The 24,484-nt window shown below is 36.2% G+C and overlaps 3 protein-coding genes and 2 non-coding genes across 5 annotated transcripts; 4 read left to right on the top strand and 1 right to left on the bottom strand.

Moving 5' to 3' along the window:
- The first annotated feature begins 1,180 nt into the window (after window positions 1-1,180).
- TRNAQ-UUG lies at window positions 1,181-1,254 on the top strand. Its single transcript has one exon. It is a non-coding gene; the product is annotated as a tRNA-Gln (tRNA).
- An 8,783-nt stretch (window positions 1,255-10,037) lies between these two features.
- TRNAV-UAC lies at window positions 10,038-10,110 on the top strand. The gene has a single exon. It is a non-coding gene; the product is annotated as a tRNA-Val (tRNA).
- A 3,156-nt stretch (window positions 10,111-13,266) lies between these two features.
- Window positions 13,267-15,534, top strand: LOC111801563 (pentatricopeptide repeat-containing protein At4g19890). Its single transcript, XM_023685591.1, has one exon. It carries the CDS (start codon window positions 13,315-13,317, stop codon window positions 15,445-15,447), a length of 2,133 nt encoding a protein of 710 aa, XP_023541359.1. The 5' UTR covers window positions 13,267-13,314; the 3' UTR covers window positions 15,448-15,534.
- A 721-nt stretch (window positions 15,535-16,255) lies between these two features.
- LOC111802388 (glutathionyl-hydroquinone reductase YqjG-like) lies at window positions 16,256-19,455 on the top strand. Its single transcript, XM_023686734.1, has 6 exons — window positions 16,256-16,380; window positions 16,857-17,079; window positions 17,173-17,349; window positions 17,441-17,665; window positions 18,703-18,831; window positions 18,913-19,455. Exons 1-6 carry the CDS (start codon window positions 16,295-16,297, stop codon window positions 19,144-19,146), a joined length of 1,074 nt encoding a protein of 357 aa, XP_023542502.1. The 5' UTR covers window positions 16,256-16,294; the 3' UTR covers window positions 19,147-19,455.
- Window positions 19,456-20,749: 1,294 nt separating this feature from the next.
- Window positions 20,750-23,386, bottom strand: LOC111802182. Its single transcript, XM_023686449.1, has 2 exons — window positions 23,149-23,386; window positions 20,750-21,317 (listed from the first exon to the last, which is right to left on the bottom strand). Exon 2 carries the CDS (start codon window positions 21,261-21,263, stop codon window positions 20,979-20,981), a length of 285 nt encoding a protein of 94 aa, XP_023542217.1. The 5' UTR covers window positions 21,264-21,317; window positions 23,149-23,386; the 3' UTR covers window positions 20,750-20,978.
- Between the last annotated feature and the right edge of the window lie 1,098 nt (window positions 23,387-24,484).

Consider the following 24,484-nt stretch of genomic DNA (forward strand, 5'->3'; position numbering starts at 1 on the left):
ATCTATCATACGAAGAGGCCCTAGTCCAAATTTTAGCTTGAGATGTCAAGCGATTGCAAAACAAGGAGATTCCCCTTGTCAAAGTCTTGTGGGGAAACCACTTGGATAGTGAAGCTACTTGGGAATGTGAGAATGACGTTAGGATGTCTTACCCCGAACTTGTTCAGGAATAGCCAACTTTTGTTGACAAAAGTTCCTAAGGAGGGGAAAGTTGTAACACTTCGATCCCAATAGGTACAAACTCACCCTTCTTTATGACAAGCTTCCTCCTAACTTTTATGGATACCTAGATTTTATTGGAAGCCTTAGAGCGAGATTTTCAAATGGGTGTAGAAGTAAAAATGTTCGAGACACCTTAAGGAGCTTAGGAAAATTTTAAAAAATGGTGATTTAATGGAAAATTCCGATCAAAGTCAACTGAAGATAAAAAGGTAATTTTTCCCCCACACACCATCTCGAGGGTATTGCAAGTAAATGAAAAGAAAAGAAAAAAAAAAGGAGAGAAAAGGCGAAGAGTTAAAGTTTTAAAGAAAAAGAAGAAGAGAAAGGAGGGTACAATGCTCAAATCTGAACATCGAAGTATTGTTGATCTAAGAGTTAATGTTTTTGTTTTTGGATCATTCGTTTTCGTCAAGAAATAGGTAAGAACGCGAGGTAAGTTCGTGACCTCTTTTGCTTCAAGATTTTGCCGTAGATCCATGCGTTTTTTTTTTTTAATAGTTTAGGAAATAATACTCATCTACGGTACTTTAGGTGAGGATTCTTGCATGTTTTGGGAGGAAACTCAGTTACAAATTGGAAGATAGAAATAGAAAAAAAAAAAAATAAAGGTTGATATGCCATTTTGACCCGAATCTAAAAAAAATGGGTTTAAGGCAATTGGCAATGAACACACGGGGACTAGAAAGAGGAGAAACGCGTCTGACAATTGGAGGTACATGTGTTAGGCAGGTAGTGGAAAAGCTTGGCTTACTCTAAGCGCTGACATGCGGAGCTGCGACTAACCCAAATCGACGACCTAAACCACATCTAACCTGCATGCTCGAGAAGCAATCCAACGACCCGCAGTCCAACCTGATACCTACCGCTTGACATAAATGACTTATCATTATATTTTTGACCCGTTTGACACAAGTGAGAACGAATTCGACATAACTTATGTCGGTACACTTTTAAAAATGACTGCATAGCGCAGTAGATTAGCGCGTCTGACTTTGGATCAGAAGGTTATGGGTTCGACTCCCACTGTAGTCAACATCAACATGGTTAAGTATTTTATGCATTATGGATCAGAAGATTATGTTCAAGTAATAACCTAAAGGGTCTATAGTATATGGCATTAGGTTGGGTGTCTTGTCTTGGGAACACTATTGATACGACCCTCTTTCGTTCACGTGGGACATGTGTGTATGGGTATCATATCCAATGAATTTGCATAAGACTGAACTCGTAGTATTTAATTTCTCTCTATAAATCTGTTAATGGAGAAGATTAATATTTCACGTGTTCATCATATGCGATTCAATCTTAATCTGAATGAGTTATAACCTATGCCTGTGAGGGCTTATCTTTTGATTTACATGGGTAAGAAATGAAGTTTATTTCTTTTCATATAAGGAAAGCAGATGAGTTGTTCTGTTAAATACTACTGATTTCAAAGTAGATGAGTTGTTCTCTTAAATACTGATTTCAAGACTTGAACAATGAGGCCCACCCTCTTAATTGTCCGAGAGGAACTTGATTTATGACTAGATCATAAACAAGCTATTCATTAGAGAATAGTGGCACTTGAGATGAAAGATCTAATTACAGGAGTAAAAATGAACTTTTGACCTAGCTGTAATTATGAACAAATAATTAATTTTACATCGTTGGAGCTTATAATCCGTAGGTCAATAAGGTCTCCAAACTTGCTCATAAAATTCAATTTAGTTGAAAGAAAAAATTGAAGTGTTCATGTAATGTCGAGTTAGGTTAAAAAATAATAAAATAAAAATAAAAATAATAATAATAACTTTTGTGGTCACTGAGAAACGCGTGAGAGCCAGAGAACTCTCGCCTCCAACGAACCCACGACCGTACCTGAAGTCCTACACATCTATAAACCCTAAGATCTCGTCTGTAAGAAAAGGAAACACGATATGCCGAGAGAAAAGGATGGATGACGAACGATTTTTTCTCGTTGGACATAAACGTTGACGTAACAGAGACCTTCGGTTTAGCAAACGAAAAATGAGCAAACACGCAGAGGATTAACACGACCATTGTTCTAGAAAGATGAGGGCGAACTCAAAGGGTTTCGTATGGTTCCAGAATGTGTAATAACACATTTCTGAGCCATCAGAGCTTCCGTCGAAGCCGAGTCGAGCCGTTAATGCCGTGTGAGCCCAAGAAGTCAGCATTTGAATGTGCGACACATGTCACTGGGGGAGAGGGGATGCGTGGGCGGATCCCTTGTCTGGTTCATGATTTAACACCATGAACTTAATTTGTAATTTAATTAAAAAGAAAAAGCAAAATACAAGTGTGTTAAGTTTTGTTTTTTTATAAAAATATGCTTGGATTTACGTTTAAAGAACTAATAAGAGTTTTCATTCATAAAGCATTATGCTTGGATCAACAGCTGTGAGTTGAAATAAACTCAATGAAGGTTGAGTAAAATCATTTCCAAGGGTATATTAATTGATATGAATCAAGCGAACCAAGACGTAAGGAAATGCCATCGTCTCTAGCAGCCCATATGCAGGTATTACTTGCACATCGATCTTGAAGCCAGCCTCCGTTGTCTGGCCAAAACACTTCACCAGAAGCCTGCCCATGTTTGCTACTAAAATTACACCAAAATAGTGTAGATTGCCAAACATTTTCACTAAACATCCAGTAATATTTTCCTCCAGGTACGATCACATGCTCACCTAAATCATCGTTTTTCGACTTGCAATGAGCTAAGAGAGTGGAATCCTTCATGTGATTCAAAATAGCCACTTCCCATGGAGACAATGGGCGCTGGTATTTAGAATTAGATTGGGCAAAACATGAGTTAATTATCATGTTTGATTCAAAAGCAAGCAATATGATGAAACAAAAGATGTTTTGAGGCTTCATTTTTCGCGAGTTTAATTTAGTTACCTTTTTCGTTTGTATACAAATTGACTTGGCTTTGTTTCATATATATGGCAGAATCACATTGGTGTTGTACCATCTAAATCTTCTTAGTTTTTTAACCTTATTTTTCTAAATATATACATTACACCTATAATAACTAATAAGGTGTTATTATAGAAAATTTTATAGGAATATATGTAGAAATTGTTGCATGGAAGTTAAAATATATTTTGTTTAGATGAGAGTTGGAAGGAGCCCAATCTAATTTATAGCATCATGTTGTTGCCAATGACGGATACAAAAACAAGCAAGAAAACAAGCAACAAAACTATATAAAAAATGTTTCGTTCTCTAACTCAATTTAGGTGTGAGAGTTTTCCACACCTTTATAGAAAAATGTTTCGTTCTCCTCCTCAACTAATTTGGAAACCACAATTCATTTCTCTTCGGGTCCCAGCTAATGGTGTTGTTATAACACATGCGGAAGCAATTTGGATCTTAGGCACTCTAAGTATATCAATTATAATAAATTAGCTAGCATGTTCATAAGAATTAAAACTCATTGAGTTTGAGTAATAACCTTTTGTAGTTCAAATTCCTTTTTTCCCAAGGATCGGTTTCGAACCACCACTAGTGTCTTCCCTACTCTCCGGCCTTAGAACGGGATTATGTTATCGGGTAAGTGACTAAACTTGGAAGGGATTTAGTATATGAGAAGAGAGAGTTTGTGAGAGTTTTTCTCAAGGTTTTTGGGAGGAGTTGCATGTACCTTGATCACCCTATTTATAAAAAAATGTTTCGTTCTCCTCCTCAACTAATTTGGAAACCACAATTCATTTCTCTTCGGGGCCCAGCTGATGGTGTTGTTATAACACATGTGGAAGCAATTTGGATCTTAGGCAATCTAAGTACATCAATTATAATTAATTAACTAGCATGTTCATAAGCATTAAAACTCAAGGAGTTTGAGTACTAACCTTTTGTAGTTCAAATTCATTTTTTCTCACGAACCGGTTTCGAACCACCACTAGTGCCTTCCCTACTATTCTCTGGCCTTAGAACGAGATTGTGTGATCCGATGAGTGACTAAACTTGGAAGGGATTTAGTATATGTGAATTTGTAAATAAAACATATTTTTTAATTTGTAAATAAAACAAAAATACAGTTAAATATATCGTATATATTTAGCGCATATTCTTTAATTTGAATTCGAACACTTCGAATTCACTCGTCACACTGTTCTATTGTTTAGTACGATATGAGCTAGCAGAGGAACCTCATGGACCTATAGATCATGGGCTCCAACGATCCGAGATTAACCGGCTAAACTCATTAACCTTGTTAACCAACATTCGTTAACTATTAGGACACTCCACTATAGCCTAATAGTTGCACTCCCCTCACTATAGATATATTTTTGTCCATTTGATATAACCATGATTAGTAAATCAATCCTTCACAGGTTGTTAACTAGAGCTGGGTCAATTTACCGTCTTACCCCTAAAGTTACTTCTTGTTTTCCATGTCCCACTGATCCTCTAATGAACAATTGGTTTGTGGTTCAACCAGTAAACTGAATCCCTCTCAAGCCAATGAGAGAGTGGGGCCCCTTGTTCAAGACCTGGAGTCAATACTTTAAGGGAACTACCTCTCTACTATCCCTTGAGAATTCAAGTACTCTCACTTAAGAATTTTTTGTTCTACTGTTGATCCAGAGAAGCGAGACAAGCTTGATGATGAGTCTGTGAAGTGCTACTTTATAGGCTATGGCTCTGACATGTTCGGGTACATGTTTAGGGATGACAAGAATAGGAAAATCCCACGACATTGTGATGTGACCTTTGATGAAAATGTCCTATACAAGGACAAAGAGAATATAAACTTGAAGACTACGAAGCAAGTGGGAGTTGAGCTTGAGTGGCAAGAAAACTCACCCAGTGATGTTACAGCAAAAGCTCAAGGAACTCCTGATCCTTTTGTTGATGAACCAGACGTGGAGCAAGTTACACCTCAGCAGGTGTTGAGGAGATCATCTAGAATTATCAGAGCACCAGATAGATATTCACCCTCATTACATTATCTGTTGTTGACTGACGAAGGAGAATTAGAGTCCTTTGATGAGACCCTACAAGTGGAAAATTCAACCAAGTGGGAGCAAGCCAGGATGATGAGATGAGCTCACTTGAAAAGAATAATATACGTGGATGTTGACTGAGTTACCTACAAGAAAGAGAGCTCTATTGAATAAATGGGTATTCAGAATCAAGGTTAAATCAGATGGCAGAAGGTGGTCTAAGGCTCAGTTAGTAGTTAAAGAATATTAACATAGAAAAGGTATTGATTATGCTGAGATCTTTTCTCCTGTTGTGAAATTAACTACTATCCAAATTCTGCTGAGTATTGTTGCATCGGAGAATTTGTACCTTGAGCAAATAGATGTAAAAACGGCGTTTTTACATGGAGATCTAGATGAAAAGATCTATATGCAACAACCAGAAGGGTTTGTAGCTCCAGACAAGGAGCACATGGTGTGTAAGCTCAATAAGAGATTGTATGGACTGAAACAAGCACCAAGACAATGGTACAAGAAGTTTGACACCTTCATGTGCAAGAGTGGTTTCCATAGGAGTGAAAAGGATTAGTGTTGTTACCTCAAGAAATACACTGATTCTTATGTATTTCTACTCCTGTATGTGGATGATATACTGATTGCTGGATCAAGTATGAGGGAGATAAACCGCTTGAAAGCAAGCCTGTCTTTAGTATTTGAGATGAAAGATTTGGGTGCAGCGAAGCAGATTCTTGGGATGAGGATTTTCGAGATAGATTTGCTGACACATTAAATCTATCCCAAGAGCAGTACATTGAGAAGGTGTTGTCCAAATTCAAGATGAATGATGCTAAACCGAGGACTACCCTCTTGGCAAATCATATTAAATTGTCAAAGGGGCAATCTCCCAAGACAGTTGAGGAACGTGAGCACATGGNTTACTGGCACATTAAATCTATCCCAAGAGCAGGTCATTGAGAAGGTGTTGTCCAAATTCAAGATGAATGATGCTAAACCGAGGACTACCCTCTTGGCAAATCATATTAAATTGTCAAAGGGGCAATCTCCCAAGATAGTTGAGGAACGTAAGCACATGGCATCAGTTCCGTATGTTTCAGCAGTTGGGAGCTTGATGTATGCTATGGTCTACACTATACCTGATATAACACATGCAGTGGGAGTTGTTTGCAAGTACATGGCAAATCCAGGGAAGGAATATTGGGAAGTTGTGAAGTAGCTTCTGAGATATCTGAGAGGTACATCCAATACTTCACTCTGTTATGGCAATGGCAAAGTAGTTATGCAATGTTTTGTGGATGCTGATCTTAGTGGAGATGTAGACTCTAGCAAGAGCACACCTAAATATATCTACACTATAGATGGAACAGCAGTGAGTTGGATGTCCAAGCTTCCGAAATGCATTGCTCTTTCATCTACTGAGGCTGAGTACGTGTCAATAGCTAAAGCTTGAAAGGAGATGATATGGATGACAGACTATGTAGAAGAATTAGGTATGAAGCAGTACAAGAAGATTCTTTATACAGATAGTCAGAGTGTCATACAGTTAGTGAAAAACTCAGTCTATCATTCAAGGAAAAATTACATTAGAAGGCGATACCATTTCACTCGCAGGTTAGTGGAAGAAGGTGATATGTGTTTGGAGAAGATAGAGGGTGCAAAGAATCTGGTAGGCATGTTGACAAAATGTGTTGATGTTGGAAAATTGAGGTTATGCAAAACCTTAATTGGTATGGTGCAGTGATCGTTTGAGAATGAAATTCTTGGTTGACTGGATCAGTCTCCAAGTGGGAGAATTGTTAGGTTATGGAGCCTGCTACTTTTTTATAGCTTGGTCAACGGTTATACATAGTAAAGCTATATCCGGTAAAGCTATATATAGTAAACTGAACCAAATATATCCGCTTACGTACTTTGAAAATGTACTTTCTGTATTCCATGTATTCTATTACTATACATACTTGAAGTCATCAATATAAATCCTTAAGCTAGAGTTCTCCTTGTATTTTCTCTATCCTGTTCTTTGTGTTCATCTAGATCGAGTGTGTGCATTGTTGTGCGATCTTAACACCAAGTTCATAGGTCCCTTCGAGATCCTTGAGAGAATTGGTGTTGTGGCATACAGGTTAGCGTTGCCACCCACTCTTGCTGTCGTTCACAACGTTTTCCATGTATCCATGTTAAGGAAATACACACCGGACCCCACCCACATCATTAAATACGAAATGCTCCCGCTTCAAGAGGATCTATCATACGAAGAGGCCCTAATCCAAATTTTAGCTTGAGATGTCAAGCGATTGCGAAACAAGGAGATTCCCCTTGTCAAAGTCTTGTGGGGTAACCATCTGGATAGCAAAGCGACTTGGGAATGTGAGGATGACGTTAGGAAGTCTTACCCCGAACTTGTTTAGGAATAGTCAACTTTTGTTGATGAAAGTTCCTAAGGAGGGGAAAGTTGTAACACCTCGATCCCAACAGGTACAAACTCACCCTTCTTTATGACAAGCTTCCTCCTAACTTTTACGGGTTCCTAGATTTTATTGGAAGCCTTAGAGCGTGATTTTCAAACCAGTGTAGCGAAAAATCGTGTCGGAAATTGCAACCAAGAATCTCGAACTTCGGCAAGAAACTTGATTTTTCTTATTTTTTAACGCATTTATTACGCATTGTGAGTACCAAAAAAATGCAAGAAAAATATATCTGTATAGGTGGACTTGAGGTCTTGAATTTCGTTGTAGGAATCGAGTTAATTCAAGTTACGAATTGGAAGATAGAAAAAAAAAATAAAGATTGATATGCCATTTTGACCGGAATCTAAAAAAAATTGGTTTCAGGCAATTGGCGACGAACACACGGGGACTAGAAAGAGGAGAAACGCATCTAGCAACTGGAGGGACATGTGTTAGGCAGGTAGTGGAAAAGCTTGGCTTACTCTGAGCGCTGACACGTGGCGCGCGACTAACCCAAATCAACTACCCGAACCACATCTGACCCGCATTGTAGTCAACCTAAAACTTAGGCATTCGTTTGGAGAACATATTATATAGAACAACATTTGATCTTGGGCACACTGCAAAGCCTATGATATTTTTGTTGACTCGAAATGGAGCAGACGAGTTCGACCATGGTAGGAACTCGACAGTAGGTAGCTCTTCAAAGAAGACATGACCACGAGTTACATTGGGTTGCCACCATGTGTTCCTATGATATCATTGATGACTCAAAATGGGTCAGACGAGTCTGACCATGGTAGGAACTCGAGAAAAGATGACTCTTCAAAAAAGACATGACCACGAGTTATATTGGGTCCACCATGTTTTCATATAAAATTTTTATTTTCTCCCTAAAATTATTCTCTTTTGCAAAGACAAATATTTTCTATGTGATAAATTCTTATAAATAGAATATTGGCTAAGTTCATAAAAATACCCAAAAATTTCAAAAATATCCTTCTAAACTTTCTAAATTTCATTAATACCCTTAATATTTTAACAAAAGTTTAAAAATATCCTTAAGTATATGGACGTAATTGTTAATATTATCCACGAACGTTCAAGAGTATTAATGAAATATTTGATTAAATAGTAGTTTTATATTAAAGGTTAGGAAACCTAGTTAGGAAAAAAAAATTAATTTAAACTAAGTTAGAAAAAAAAAAAAAAAAAAAAAAAAAAAAAAAAAAAAAANAAAAAAAAAAAAAAAGTAAATTTCATAAAATATATATTTATATTAAAGTATATGCATAAACTTTAATAAATGACCGCATGGTGTAGTGGATAAGCGCGTGAACGTATATTAAACATTCGCAATAAAATCTTAAATAAAATAATGTGAAATTTATATAAAACAAAAAAGGATTAGAACGATGACCTAATCTAACTTAGGACTACAAAACAAATAAAATGCAACTTATCCTACCACAAGTTCTATGGTCTTCAACGCGACGCTATTGTCATTTGTATTGAAATTTAAGAGTAGCACATGACTTGAGTATTTTAAGAATTAGTTTTAAGTGACCCAACTATTAGGGTTATGAAATGCAGTCACATGCAATATGGTGGGACCTATCATTTAAAACATCATTTCATTCTCTTAGGCGACTTTCTAGTTCGGGTTATATTAGATGTGTAATACTTCTCTACATATGTCCCACACGTGCGAATGTGGGCCCACCAGGCGGGCTCGCACGCCTCCTAGACCTGCTGGTCGGGTTAGCACTCGCTGACGGACTGTTGCTCCACACCCAAAGAGAATAGCGGTCGTTGTAGCATTATGACAAACATGATGGTAACAATTAGTCTCATGGTGTACACGTCTGTACTCATCATAATGGAGAAGTATCTCGATGCACGCAAACACACAGTTATGCATCAAGTCCTCATACTTTCCTTCACTATATGATAAGTGGGAATTTAAAAGTAAAAGTATAAAAATATATACTTAAACTTGCACAGTGGATTAGCACGTCTGATTTTGGATTAGGCACGGCATGTTTTCTTTTACTCTTCCTACCGTTTTATAACATTATATCATAATATAGAAAAAAGCTTTTAAATCATATGGTGTTGTGGCGTAGTTAATTATCACGTCAGTCTATTAGATCAAAGGTCTCTAACTAAATTTTTTTTAGATATTTGTTTTTTTTTTAAACATTTTCAAACATAAACATAATAAACTTTACGACTCAAATATCTAACTTCTAGTATCAAGTAGGGAAAGAATAAAATTGAAAATAATGGTCGTACTTAAGGGTTGAAAGTGATTTAAGAGTATTTATTTATAATTTTTAAAAAAATTAAGGTAATTAAAGATTTTTTTAAAAAAAATTATAATTATTAACTATTTTATTATTAAAAATATTTGGTTGTTGTGGTGTAGCGGTTATCACCTTAGTCTTACACACTAAAGGTCCTCAGTTCGATCCTGGGCAACAACATCTTTGTGTACATATTTTATTGCTTCTGGATTAGAAGTCCGTAATTGCATTTAGCATGATCGACCATGGCATTGCCTTTCGTATACATTTTTTACCATCCGGACTGGAGGCCCTTAGTATAAGATTCACTTTAATTGATTTTTTCTAATTTTTTAATATTTTATTTCATATTTTTCTTGAGTTTCTGAAATTTCTAAGCATTTTTTCTTTTGTGTTATCTGAAAATTAAACTTCTAAGTCTCTCAATAAAATTCCGAAATTTCAACGACAAAATATTTGAGATTTATACCGTAAAGCCTCCTAATTAATTATTTAACTTTTAATAATAATTTTTATTATTTTATTTGTAATTTCATATTATCCATGATAGGAAAATCCAAGGTTATTAATATAATCTTGAATAATATGTAGTTGACGTCTAAAAGGAGTGTCTTGTCTTGGAAACACTATTGATATGACCCACTTTGTAATTGTTATAAATAATTTGATCCAAATCGTTCACGTGGGACATGTGTGTAGGGGTATCCTATACAATGAATTTGCATAAGACTGAACTCGAAGTATTTACTCTCTCTCTATAAATCTGTTAATTGAGAAGATTAATATTTCACATATTAATCATATGCGATTCAATCTTAATCTGAATGAGTTATAACCTATACGTGTGAGGGCTTATCTTTGGATTTGCATGGGTAAGAATGACTTTCGGAGTCGATTCAATATGACAACCACATTAGGAACTTGATATCACGAGATGAAGTTTATTTCTTTTCATATAAGGAAAGCAGGTGAGTTGTTCTCTTAAATACTGATTTCAAAGTAGATGATGAGTTGTTCTCTTAGATACTGATTTCAAGACTTGAATAATGGGGTCCACCCTCTTAATTGTTCGAGAGGAACTTGATTTATGACTAGATCATAAACAAGCTATTCATTAGAGAATAGTGGCACTTGAGTTGAAAGATCTAATTACAGGAGTAAAATGAACTTTTGACCTAGCTGTAACTACGAACAACTTATGAAAACTCGACTAGCTTGTAAGGATTATATCAACGAATACAACTTGTCCTATAGTACATAAAAATTCAACTATACGTTTATATGCATGAAAATTGATTAATTAAATAGTTCAATTAATTAATTTTACATCATTGGAGCTTATAATCGGTAGGTCAATAAGGTCCCCAAACTAGCTTATAAAATTCAATTTAGTTGAAAGAAAAATTTGAAGTGTTCATGTAATGTCCCGTTAGGTTAAAAAATAATAAAATAATAATAATAATAATAATAATAACAACAACAACTTGTGTGGTCGCTGAGAAACGCGTGAGCGCCAGAGAACTCTCGCCTCCAACGAACCCACGACCATACCTGAAGTCTTACACATCAACAAACTCTAAGACCTTGCCTGTAAGAAAAGGAAACACGATATACCGAGAGAAAAGGATGGATGACGAACGATTTTGTCTCGTCGGACATAAATGTCGACGTAACAAAGACCTTCGGTCTAGCAAACGAAGGAAGAGCAAACACGCAGAGGATTAACACAAGCATTGTTCTGGAAAAGATGAGGGCGAGCTCAATAAGTTTAGTATAGTTCCAGAATGTGTAATAACAACCCCGACACGGATGGGTTTAAGAAAAACGATAACGTCGAGAAATCTCACGTTTTTGTTACAAGTAGATAAGGTATTGCAACGACATGGAAGAGAGGACTAACGAGCCAAGGAACTTCTTGATGCACATGAGCGATCACCACCAAAACGGTATCGTAGCTTCACCGGCCAAAAGGATGAACTAATTGTCAATACAACTCTCTGCGTTCAAGTTCATAAGTGAAATATACATGTGTGCACGTATAATTTTAAATAGAAAACACTTTGTTTAAAACAAATAAATACATGATTCGGGTTGAGGGTCTCCTACACAGTTGCACAACTTGACATGTTCCCACCACGATCAGTACTCCACTTGCCACCTGAAAAAGAAAAGTGTATCAAGAGTCAGTATTAAAAATACTCAGTAACCTACTTACTTGTAAGCTATCGTCAAACTTATTCTAATACACAAAATCTGAAGTGTGCTCATATGGCCACAAGAGTTAGCCAAAACTATGACTTATGGTATGTGCTAACCGTTTCATATTCATACATACCTAAACCTTATACATTCTTCCTTTAGGGAGTGCTCTAACCCCCCCTCAGAGTCCATGAACCAAAGGTTTTCGGGTACTCTTAGCTCTATGTTTACATTTACCTTGGTCCATGATCAACCTTTTGTAAATTACGCTTTAAGTCATTGTGTCAAATGAGGAAGACCCTAGGGTAAATCTCATAAGTATGGAGGAGCCCTTAGCTCTTAAAACGATAACCGTACTCCAAATGTCTATCTACTTGACCAACTGGAAGGTTCTCCCTGGTGATGCCGGGTGTCACAACCTCAGTATGAGAACAGTAGGCTGTGTGACCCCTACACATGGCCAGTGGCAATCTTTAAGTGACACCCATCAGACCACGTGAGAGCTGGGATAGACAAGTGTCATGATGCAACTGAGGAGGATGATACATCATCCAACACACCAAGAGTGTGTATTAAAGCCAAGATGAGGCATAAGAAAGGTTGGAGAGAATGAGGAGACTGAGTGTCGAAGACACACTCGGAGAGGGTCAGGTAGGGCCCCAGGCCATAACCTCAGAAGTAATAGTTTCGATAAGAGTTTCGACATGCAGCTCTAGAGTTAAGTTTGCCTATATAAAAAATGAAAGCTCACCAAATGTGGTGTCAATTGGTTACTCGACGAACGCTCCACAGGGTCGAATGATCGTTTGCCAAAAGAATGTACACTCGTAAAATTTTGAACCATTCTAAAATTTTATTTCCATGTAAAATCATCATTAGGGTATCACATCGATTTGAATACAAAACCATAAATCATAACAATGTAATCATCATCGTATGTCAAGCAATTTTTTCGATTACGTAGACATTCAATCTTATATAATTAGTGCTTTTAAATATACGATAAATAAGATATTAATTATTATCTTAAAATTGCGTTTATTAAGCTAAAAAAAATAATTAATTTACTATCTCTTCAATTTTTTTTAAAAGCAAACATATTTAATTATTTAGACACGTAACTGGATGAACGCAACTAGTCCAAGACAATTCGCATCGCATGGGGGCAGAGCTCCTGCGACCTTCATGCCTTCGATGCAATTCTTGGCGTCTCTCCGAATTCTAAGGCTCCATGGATTTCTCCACAAATTTTCCTTTCCACAACGATTATCAGTTTCTGCCTCAGCGGGATTGTTCTCCTCATCTCATTTCGATTCCATCTCTTCGCCGCACCGTGATTCTTCTTCTTCTTCTTCTTGTTCTTCGTTGCAATCTCCAGTGCAAACGATTTGTTCATTGGTCATCGAGTCTTATTTTCGCCAACCCCATTTGAGATTCTCTCCTTTAAAGCTGAATCTTGATATGGATGCTGATTTTTTGACTCACGAGCAAGCCATTTCAGTCGTTGCTTCACTTGCTAGCGAGGAGGGTTCAATGATGGCGTTGAGTTTCTTTTACTGGGCAATTGGATTCCCCAAATTTCGCTATTTCATGCGGCTTTACATAGTTTGTACGATGTTATTGGTTGGGAAATGCAAACAGGAGCGAGCCGATGAAGTGGTGGAGTGTATGATAGGGGTTTTTGCAGAAATTGGGAAGTTGAAGGAGGCTGTGGATATGATCATTGACATGAGAAACCAGGGGCTTGTGTTGACCACCAGAGTAATGAATCGTATAATCATGGTGGCTGCTGAAATGGGGCTGCTCGAATATGCAGGCAACATGTTCGACGAAATGTCTGCAAGAGGTATGGCTCCAAATTCTTGCACTTATAAGTCTATAATTGTTGGTAACTGTAGATATGGCAATGTTTTGGACGTAGATAGGTGGTTAAATGAGATGATGGAGAGAGGTTTTGTTGTTGATAATGCCACATTGACTTTGATTATTAATGCTTTTTGTAAAAAGAGCTTTGTAAGCAGAGCATTTTGGTTGTTTCATAAGGTTAAAAAGATGGGTTTATCACCAAATTTGATAAACTATTCATCTATGATTAGTGGGTTATGCAAGAGGGGTAGTGTTAAGCAAGCATTTGAATTATTGGAAGAAATGGTTAGAAATGGCTGGAAACCCAATGTGTATACCCACACATCATTAATCGATGGGCTTTGCAAGAAAGGGTGGACTGATAGAGCTTTTAGACTGTTTCTTAAGCTTGTTAGAAGTGATATTTACAAGCCAAATGTGTACACATACACAGCCATGATAAGTGGGTATTGCAAAGAGGAGAAGTTGAATAGAGCTGAAATGTTGTTTGAAAGAATGAAGGAACAAGGAATGGTTCCAAACACTAACACTTACACTACTCTCATTGATGGGCATTGTAAGGCAGGGAATTTCAGTAGAGCCTATGAATTAATGGAGGTTATGTGTAATGAAGGTTTCTTCCCTAACATATGTACTTACAATGCAATTGTTGATGGTCTCTGTAAAAAAGGGCGAGTCGAAGAGGCTTTCAAATTGCTAAATAAAGGGTGTCGGAATCGAGTTGAAGCCGACGCTGTCACGTACAACATTCTGATATCTGAACAATGTAAACATGCCGATTTGAATCGAGCCCTTATGTTTTTAACTAAGATGCTTAAAGTTGGTTTTCAGCCTGATGTCCATTTGTATACCACTTTGATCTCTGCCTTCTGCAGGCAGAAAATGATGAACGATAGCGAGAAGTTGTTCGATGAAGTCGTTAAGCTTGGGTTCGTTCCGACAAAGGAAACTTACACATCCATGATATGTGGCTATTGTAGGGAAAGAAAAATTGACTTAGCAGTCAAGTTTTTCCAGCGGATGAATGTCCATGGTTGTGCACCAGATAGCATTAGTTATGGTGCTTTAATCAGTGGTCTTTGCAAAGAGTCGAGGTTGGACGAGGCTCGACAATTATATGATGTCATGATAGACAATGGGCTGACTCCGTGCGAGGTTACTCGGGTGACCTTAGCTTATGAGTATTGCAAAACAGAAGAGTTCGCTTCAGCCATGGTTATCTTGGAACGGCTCGACAAGAAGCTTTGGATACGCACGGTCCATACGCTAATACGCAAGCTTTGTAGTGAGAAGAAAGTCGGCATGGCAGCTCTCTTCTTTCATAAGTTACTTGATAAGGAAGTCAATGTCGATCGAGTGAGTTTGGCTGCATTCATGACTGCTTGTTGTGAGAGCAACAAATATGCTCTTGTTTCTGATTTGACGGAGAGGATATCAAGAGGTATTGGCTAACTAACTTCTGAACACTTGAATGATACATGATTTTGTTGGACTTCAATCTCTTGATTTGATATCGTTTATCATATCTCCTTCAACATAAATTACGGTTCGAGTATCTTATTCGATCTATATACTTGAAAAGGTATTTTATTCGATCTTCTAAATTAAAAAAGCGTTGTAGTTGATTTTAGATTAAAAAATAAACGAAATATTGAAAATGGGTCTCGAGCCATGGTGGGGTAAGCTCGGAGGAGGAGGGGAAAAAAAATAACGTAGAGAAGATAAGAGAGTAGAAAGAAATTTTAGACATTTGATGTTTCTCTATACTAAATGATCTTCCTACTTATAACTCAGACTACGTTCTCGTAAGGGACATGTACCATACATGTCAAGTGATTTCTCGTGATTTAAACGCTTTCTACACTCAAATTTTCTTGCTAACTTAAATAATAGAGTTGGTGGAACAAACACGTCATACTCTTTTCCCTTAATAAAAATAATATTATTGTACATTATTCAAAGATAAATAATTTTCGTCTAATGGTAAAAACTTTTTTTTATGAAGACCAAAAGTATTTTTTAAATAATTATTTAAATATATTTCTAAAGTAAATATTAACCATTTTTTATTTATAAAAAAAAAAAAAAAAAAAAAAAAAAAAAAANTTATTTTATTTATTTATTTATTTATTTTGTAGTGGGTAAGGATATTATTAAAATTTTGAAAATTTTAAAATCATTTTTTTTTATTAATTTAGTTTAAATAAAAATAAATAAATAAATAAATTTAAAAGAAAGCCAAGAAATAGACAAAAGGAAGAGAAAAACAAGTAAAGGTGATCGACTCTTAGCTTTCTGAATGCTTTCTGCACTCCCATCGCCTCAAAGAACTCTTCGTCCTCTTCGTCCTCTTCGTCTTTCAAATCACTGTTTTACATCTCTAAGGTGATCCTTAACTCTCTGGTTATTCTTATCTTTTCAATTCCTCATGTTTCTAAGATCGTCGTTTTGAAGTGATTTCTCTGAATTTGACCTTTTCAATCATTCGCCCGGCGGCTGTCGCTTGTTTGCGTGATTTGATTGTTATCTTCTAAAGTATGATCGCCGATTTAGTGATTAATATCACGTATTTGTTTTGTTGGATTAGCGCATTGATTTCTCTCTCTTGGTTGATCTGGTCGGTCCATTTTACGTTGATTTCGACTTTCTAGTGTGATCATTTCTAGTTTTCTTGTGTTGGATCCGAATGAGATCGACGATAACAGAAGGAAAATGGTCATGAATTTGAAAATTTTGAGTGATTGATTTGCTCTTGAACAGTTGAGCTGAGATCTAGTGATGAGTGATTTTGTCCCTAGGTTTTATGCACTTCGATTTCCATTCTCTCAGTTTACAAATATAATTGTGGAGATTTCCTTCAGGTTTTTCTGCATGGCACGATCGGCCCTTGATGAAATGTCTACAACTGGCGCTTTTATAAGAACAGCTTCGACATTTCGCAATTTGATTTCACGAGATCAATCCTCCCAATTTCCAGCAGAATCAGGGAGATATCATCTTTACATTTCATATGCTTGTCCTTGGGCTTCCAGATGCCTTGCATATTTGAAGATCAAAGGACTCGAAAAGGCGATCAGTTTCTCGGTAGATATTTTATTTCCATAGCTAAATGAATCCATGATGTTTTTACTGAGAAACAATATTGCTCTTCTTTGCCTCAAACTGTTTCTTGCTCAGTCAGTCAAACCAATTTGGGAAAGAACCAAGGACACTGATGATCATAGGGGATGGGTTTTTCCTGGTTCTGATACAGAGGAGCCTGGGGCTGAACCTGACCAATTGAATGGAGCTAAAAGTGTAAGAGATCTGTATGAACTTGCTAGTTCAAATTACACTGGAAAGTACACAGTTCCTGTAAGTTTCAGCCATGGCTATGAATGTAATTTGAGCTTATAAGTAGATGTTTCAATGTTATGCAGTCCTCTTAGTGTGTTCTTCGTGACAGGTTCTATGGGACAAGAAACTGAAAACCATTGTTAACAATGAGAGCTCAGAGATAATTCGTATGCTTAATACTGAATTCAATGATATAGCAGAGAATCCAGCTCTAGATCTGTATCCTCCTCACTTGCAAGCCCAAATTGACGAGACTAATGGATGGATATACGACGCCATTAACAACGGTGTCTATAAGTGTGGTTTTGCAAGGATGCAACAGCCTTATGACCAGGTAAGCAATTCAGTATAGCAGCTGACAATTTAGAGTGTAAAAATAAAATCTGAATTTCTGTAAACCCAATCAATCTAGACAAGAGAACAAAGCATTCTTTATAAGGCTAGACCGAAGGGGTAGATTGTGAGATCCCAGGTCGGTTGGAGAGAAGAACAAAGCATTCTTTATAAGGCTGGGCCCCAAAGGGGGCGGATTGCGAGATCCCACATCAGTTGGAGAGGAGAACGAAGCATTCTTTATAAGGGTGTGGAAACCTCTCCCTTCCCGACACGTTTTAAAAACCTTGAGGGGAAGCCCGAAAGGGAATGCCTAAAGAGGATAATATCTGCTAGTGGTAGGCTTGGTCTGTTATAAATGGTATCAGAGCCAGATACTGGGCGATGTGCCAGCGAGGAAGCTGAGCCCCGAAGGGGAGTGGACACGAGACGGTGTTCCAGCAAGGACGTTGGGCCCCAAAGGGGTGGATTTGGGGTCCCACACCAATTGGAGAAGGGAACGAGTGCCAGTGAGGACGCTGGACCCTTGCTCGCTAGACCCTCGAAGGAGGTGGATTGTGAGATCCCACATCAATTGGAGAGGAGAACGAAACATTCTTTTTAAGGGTGTGGAAACCTCTCTTGCTATTTTAAAAACCTTTAAGGGGAAGTCTGAAAGGGAAAGCCCAAAGAAAACAATATCTACTAGCCGTGGGCTTAAGATGTTACAGTAAGATTGTTCTGGGTTTAAATAAGTTGTGATTGAATTGATCCAACGCAAATATATTAATTTTTCTTATGATAGTTACTTATGCATTTCTTGTAGATACTTTTGTACTCCGAAACATTCCCAACGATTTGTTAATTCAAAGTCTTATTTTATTTATAATGAGTTAGATCGAGCAGCTACTCGGAACCATTTAAGTTGGCCGAATTTACAAGTCAAATACTTATCTTGAATTGAAAATGTCCCCTGATTGAATCCAACCCGGAGGATGAACACCGTTACTAAAATCCACAAACTGGAGACATAGATACTGATGAAACATCCTTATACAGGCTGTGAAAGAGTTGTATGAAGCTCTGGACAGATGTGAGGACATACTTTCCAAGCAACGTTACCTCTGTGGGAACACACTGTCTGAAGCAGACGTTCGGCTGTTTGTCACCATCATAAGATTCGACGAGGTAATGACATCAACCGAACCTGTTAAGAACGTGTTTAATTTTTCGACTTCACTGATCAATATTTCTTTCTTTTTTGTTTAGGTTTATGCAGTTCACTTCAAATGTAATAAGAAACTGCTACGAGAGTATCCAAATCTGTTCAATTACACCAAGGATATATACCAAACTAAAGGGGTAAGCAGCTCTGTTCATATGGAACACATAAAGAAGCATTATTATGGAAGCCATCCTCAAATCAATCCATTTGGCATCATTCCTCTTGGCCCCAATATTGATTATACTTCTCCTCATGATAGGCATAGATTTTCCTCATAGTTTTGCATTGTAAATGCCATCTGTTACAAAGAATTTGTGTGCTTGTATTTTATGGTAGAGATTAAACATAAAAGATAGGTATGTTTCGAGTTTTGCGTTTTTTGATAATACGACATCACACGTAAGACGAAAGGTTTGAGCTTACAATCTCGTAGAAGAAGTAGAAATAGTTTAGCCACTACGAGATTTGTTGTGTCAACTCTTATGAAGAGATTTGGTGTGCTTGTGTTTGTTACTTTGTAACCTGGTTTCTGTCTAAGTTGAACTTATTTGAAATACAATAAAATTACATTTGAATTGTTGTCAATACATATTCGTGAATTGTTTTTTTAATATGCTACTAACATATAACACAAATAATTTTAAAAATAGAAATAAATTTTGTTCAATGGCACAGAGGATTCAGAATCTAGATTTACTTCATGTCCCGGATTCAGAATCTCTAGATTTACTCTAGGATTCAGAATCTCTAGATTTACTCTAGGATTCAGAATCTCTAGATTTACTCTCGGACTCAGAATCTCTAGATTTACTCCATGTCCAGGATTCAGAATTTATAGATTCGACACCTGTCCAGGATTCAGAATTTATAGATTCGACACCTGTCCAGGATTCAGAATTTATAGATTCGACACCTGTCCAGGATTCAGAATTTATAGATTCGACACCTGTCCAGGATTCAGAATTTATAGATTCGACACCTGTCCAGGATTCAGAATTTATAGATTCGACACCTGTCCAGGATTCAGAATCTCTAGATTTACTCCATAGGATTCAGAATCTCTAGATTTACTCCATAGGATTCAGAATTTATAGATTCGACACCTGTCCAGTATTCAGAATCTCTAGATTTACTCCATTCAGAATCTCTAGATTTACTCCATAGGATTTAGAATTTATAGATTCGACACCTGTCCAGGATTCAGAATCTCTAGATTTACTCCATGTCCTTCTGATTTACTCCATGTCCAGGATTCATAATCTCTAGATTTACTCTATGTCCAGGATTTCGAATCGACACCTACCTTGATAATCTCCTGTGATCTCCTGTGACAGTCATATTACATGTTTTTCGTTTCTTAGAGTGAAGAAAATCTCCACCGTTCAACAGAGTTTTTTATGTCCTGTGATTGAGCCATAAAAAAGAAAGACGCATTTTGTTTTTGTTTATAAGGATAACTTTCAATTCTTTTAAGTTTTTCTTGATGGCTCTTATTCAGCCGTGATCTTTGATTTATTCATGTACCTCTCATTTACTCGAGTATCACGATGTGACTGCTCGCACGGTAAGTTTAATTCATATTGATCTTTTTTTAATGTCAAGGATATAATGTAGGATTTTAATTATAAAAAAAAAAAAAAAAAAAAAAAAAAAAAAAAAAAAAAAAAAAAAAAAAAAANTAAACAAGAATACAATTAAAAACATGTTTTCAAATAATTTTTGTTCCCAACAAAACTTTCAAACAGATCAACCAAATCAAAAGAAAAGAAATTGAATTTTGAAGCAAATATGATCCATAATAAATATAGTTCCTTGTCAATAAATTTCATAATAATCTTATAATGGATGGACAAACCTATTGGACTAATTCTAACCCAGAAATCAAGAACAAACTTCAATTTTCTGTAAATCATGTAACCAAATTTGTAAGTTAGCGTCAAATTGCATCAACAACTCAACTTCTGATCGATTTACATCTATAATTACGTCAATTACATTATTATGAACATCAAAAGAACATTATTACGATCTACAAAATCTCAATTCAAAAAGCTTCGCCGATTCCCGTTTCAATCTCCCACGGCGTTCAATTCAGGGATCTAGAATGATTTCACAATTGGAGAGAAGAGAGACATAAAGAGAACGAAAACTTAGCTTGTTCGCATTGCGATCTCTTCAGAGCGGTTCCGCCGCTAGAGCAGAGTGTTCGCACCGCCTCCGCTTCGTTAGGGCACACCGTCGCCACCAAGCACTCCGCAAAAGATCGGTTCAGGTGCCCGCAGCCCGACCGCCGCGCCGGACCTTCTGGTAGTCGCTTGTGGCAATCTCGGAGAGCCTGCTCCAGCCGCTCGCAGCCGCCGTCACCGCCGATCGGAGCTTTGCCGGTTGGTACCATCTCTCTTTCCCTTCGTAGGGCCCCACACCATTAGAAAGGGAAGAGAAAAGGTTTCTGCAAAATTAGTTAGGGTATAAAATGAGCCCTCATTTCCAGGAAAAATCAAATATGTCCACAAAATTACTAAATTACCCCTGATTTTTTTATTTATTTATAATTTGGCTATTAATATTTTAAATGCTAATTTTATATTTTAAATCATTCAACTATATTTAAGTTGACGATGAATTAAAAATTAACTAAAATATTAAAGACGGTTTGATACATTTATCATTTATAAAGCCAAAGTTTCAATGATCGGGTCTGTATTTTTTAGCTTTGTTCGAGTGTGAGAAAATTTAAAATCTCGAAATTTTTTAATTTGGATTTTTAAATTAAAACACATATAGAACAACAAATTTAAATTTGGAAATATAGACATCTATCAATATTGATATCGATGTTGGCATCGACCCCGACATCGACATCTCATCTCGACATTTTAAATTCTTCAGCTTTATTTGACATGTGAACGACAATTATTAAAAACAAATTGTCCAATTACAAAGTACCATATACCTTAATTAATTAATATAGTTTCTATTTTCATTTTTTTAAAAAAAAAATACAAAACAATAAACTTAAATTACAAGTTTAGTTTCTAAACGGTGTGTTTATCGAGCTTAAGACATGACTTTTACGACACAAAATTCAAATTTGTTTATGAAATATCCATGAGTTTAGTAAAATGTTGACCGGGTCAAAATTGTATTCAAACATAAATTAGACGAACATTATAAGACTAAAGGTTTAGAATTTACGAGCTAATTTGATTTGTCGAGTGTGGTTGCTGCTGCAAAACTGAGACAATTCAGGCCAGACGTGTATGATGTAAATGTGTGAAAACAACTTCTACAGAGAGAAAAGACCGCATTGACTTCCATTTCATATATCTCGTATTTTCTCGTTACATTAAAAGCTAATCAAGAGTAATTGAAGTACGGGTTCTGGTTCAGACATCTTAAACATGAATCTCATATCAAATAAGCTCGGGAGAGGTAAGGAGGATTATATTGTGTAACAGTCTAAGCCTACCGCTAGTGTTGATATTGTCCTCTTAGGGATTTCTCTTTCGGGATTCTTCTCAAAGTTTTTTAACGTGTCTACTAGAGAGAAGTTTTCACACTCTTATAAGGAATGATTTGTTCTCCTCTACAATCATACAATCAAACATTTGTTTAAGAGATGTGAAAACTATTTTAGAGTAATTGAAGCACGAACGAGTTCAAATTTAGTAATTTTAAACTTGAATTTAGTACCAATGAAATTATATAGAATTAACAAAATGATTTATATGGACTTCCATTTCACGAATCTTCGGAGAGACATGAAAACTATTCAAGAGCAATTGAAGCACGAGTTCAGTTTCTGATGTCTTAAACTTGAATTCAATATCAAATAAGCTCGAGAGGTTTATGTATGATATTGACTTCAATTTCATGTCTCACGCTTTCTTCAGAGACGTGACAACTATTCAAGGACGACCATTAAAACACGGGTTCAGGTTCATACATCTAGTAGCAAAGAAACAAGGTTCGGTTGGAAATCATCCATTGAAACAAATAGCTTAACTACCATTTGAATCCACCAATAATTACTTTAGACCCACCAACCGAATAAACAGTAATAACTCAAATTCACCACTAACAGCAGACATGTTGTCTTTTTTGGACTTTCTTTTTCGAATTTTTCCTCAAAGTTTTTAAAACGTGTCTGCTAGGAAGAGATTTCCACACAATGCTTCGTTCTCCTCTCCAACGAATGTGAGATTTCACATACAGTACAAACAAAAATGAACGTATAGAATTAGGTTTATAAATGGGAATTGATAGAACATGATGTGTACCTGAAATGAAGAAATGAAAACCCTAAGTTGATGAATTTGTTGGTGAATGAGTGATTGAAGCTGCAAGATGATCTGAACCCTTAACAACCCATTTCCTTCAGATCATGCTGGCAGCTTCAGCCTCTCAAACCAACATAGTAATCCCCGAAATCTCAAACATCGAACACAGACAGACACACAGACATATAGAGAGAGAGAGAGAGAGAGAGAGAGAGATTTGTATGGACAACAGTGAAGTTTCAGATCCAAAACGCCAACCCTTTTAAGGATTTTGAGAGACACATAGAAATGAATGGTCTGTGTTTTTGGTCCTTTTACACCTATTCATACCTTTTATTACCCTTTTTTTTTTCTCGGGTATCGAAACTTTGAATCTTCGTTCTTATGTTTATTCTTTTGTTATCGACGTTATTAATTGTATTCGAGGTTGATAGGTTAGGTCCGAAAAATCTTTTCCACCAACCCAAAATTTCGAGTTGGTTGAGTTGATAATCCGACCAACCCAAATAAAGTTTACAACCCAACCTTCTATTTATTTGTTTCAGTTAGGTTGGGTTATCGGATTTTTATAATTTTTTTAATTATTTAAAAATATCATACTTATCTACCTTACAAGTTACATTAATAACTAAAATTTCATAAAATACAGATATCAAACATTCACAAGTCACAAAACATCAATAACATTAGTAACAGGGTTGTTGTTACCCTATCTTTAAATTAGTTAAATTGACTAGACCAGCTAACCCGACCTGAATTTTTTATTTTTAAAAAATTCAATAAAACTCAAATCGAACCAAATCTAACCCAACTCAATCTTTATAGTTCAGGTTGGGTAGATTGGGTTAATTGGGTTATCGGGTCATATGAACGCCCTAAAAAACCCATTTTCTTTTTATATATATATATATATAAAAAACATAAAAACATAATAGACCATTCATCAACAATTAATGTTTTCTAGTTATTACTCAAAATAATACACATTAAAATCCTCCTCAACGACCTTACTATTTCAATATATTTATGAACAAATATTTAGAATATTATAAAGATTTGTATTTATTTCATTAACTCCATCCATAATTTTGACATAATTGTATCCATTTTTGGTGGGAGAGCTTATTATAAAGATTTATTTTGATATCAATCCATTAATATATGGTGGGGGCATCAATCCCTAAATAAAAAAACATTATATCATAATGTAATTAAAAATATTGAAGATTATATTATACAAAATAATAATAATAATAATTAGAATGGGGATTGGCATGTGCGTAGGGCAGGTGCCCTAAACTTTGTCCTTAGCGTTGGAGGTTCCTCTGTCTTTTTA

The sequence above is a fragment of the Cucurbita pepo genome, chromosome LG09 (assembly GCF_002806865.2).
Source record: "Cucurbita pepo subsp. pepo cultivar mu-cu-16 chromosome LG09, ASM280686v2, whole genome shotgun sequence".
NCBI lineage: Eukaryota > Viridiplantae > Streptophyta > Magnoliopsida > Cucurbitales > Cucurbitaceae > Cucurbita > Cucurbita pepo.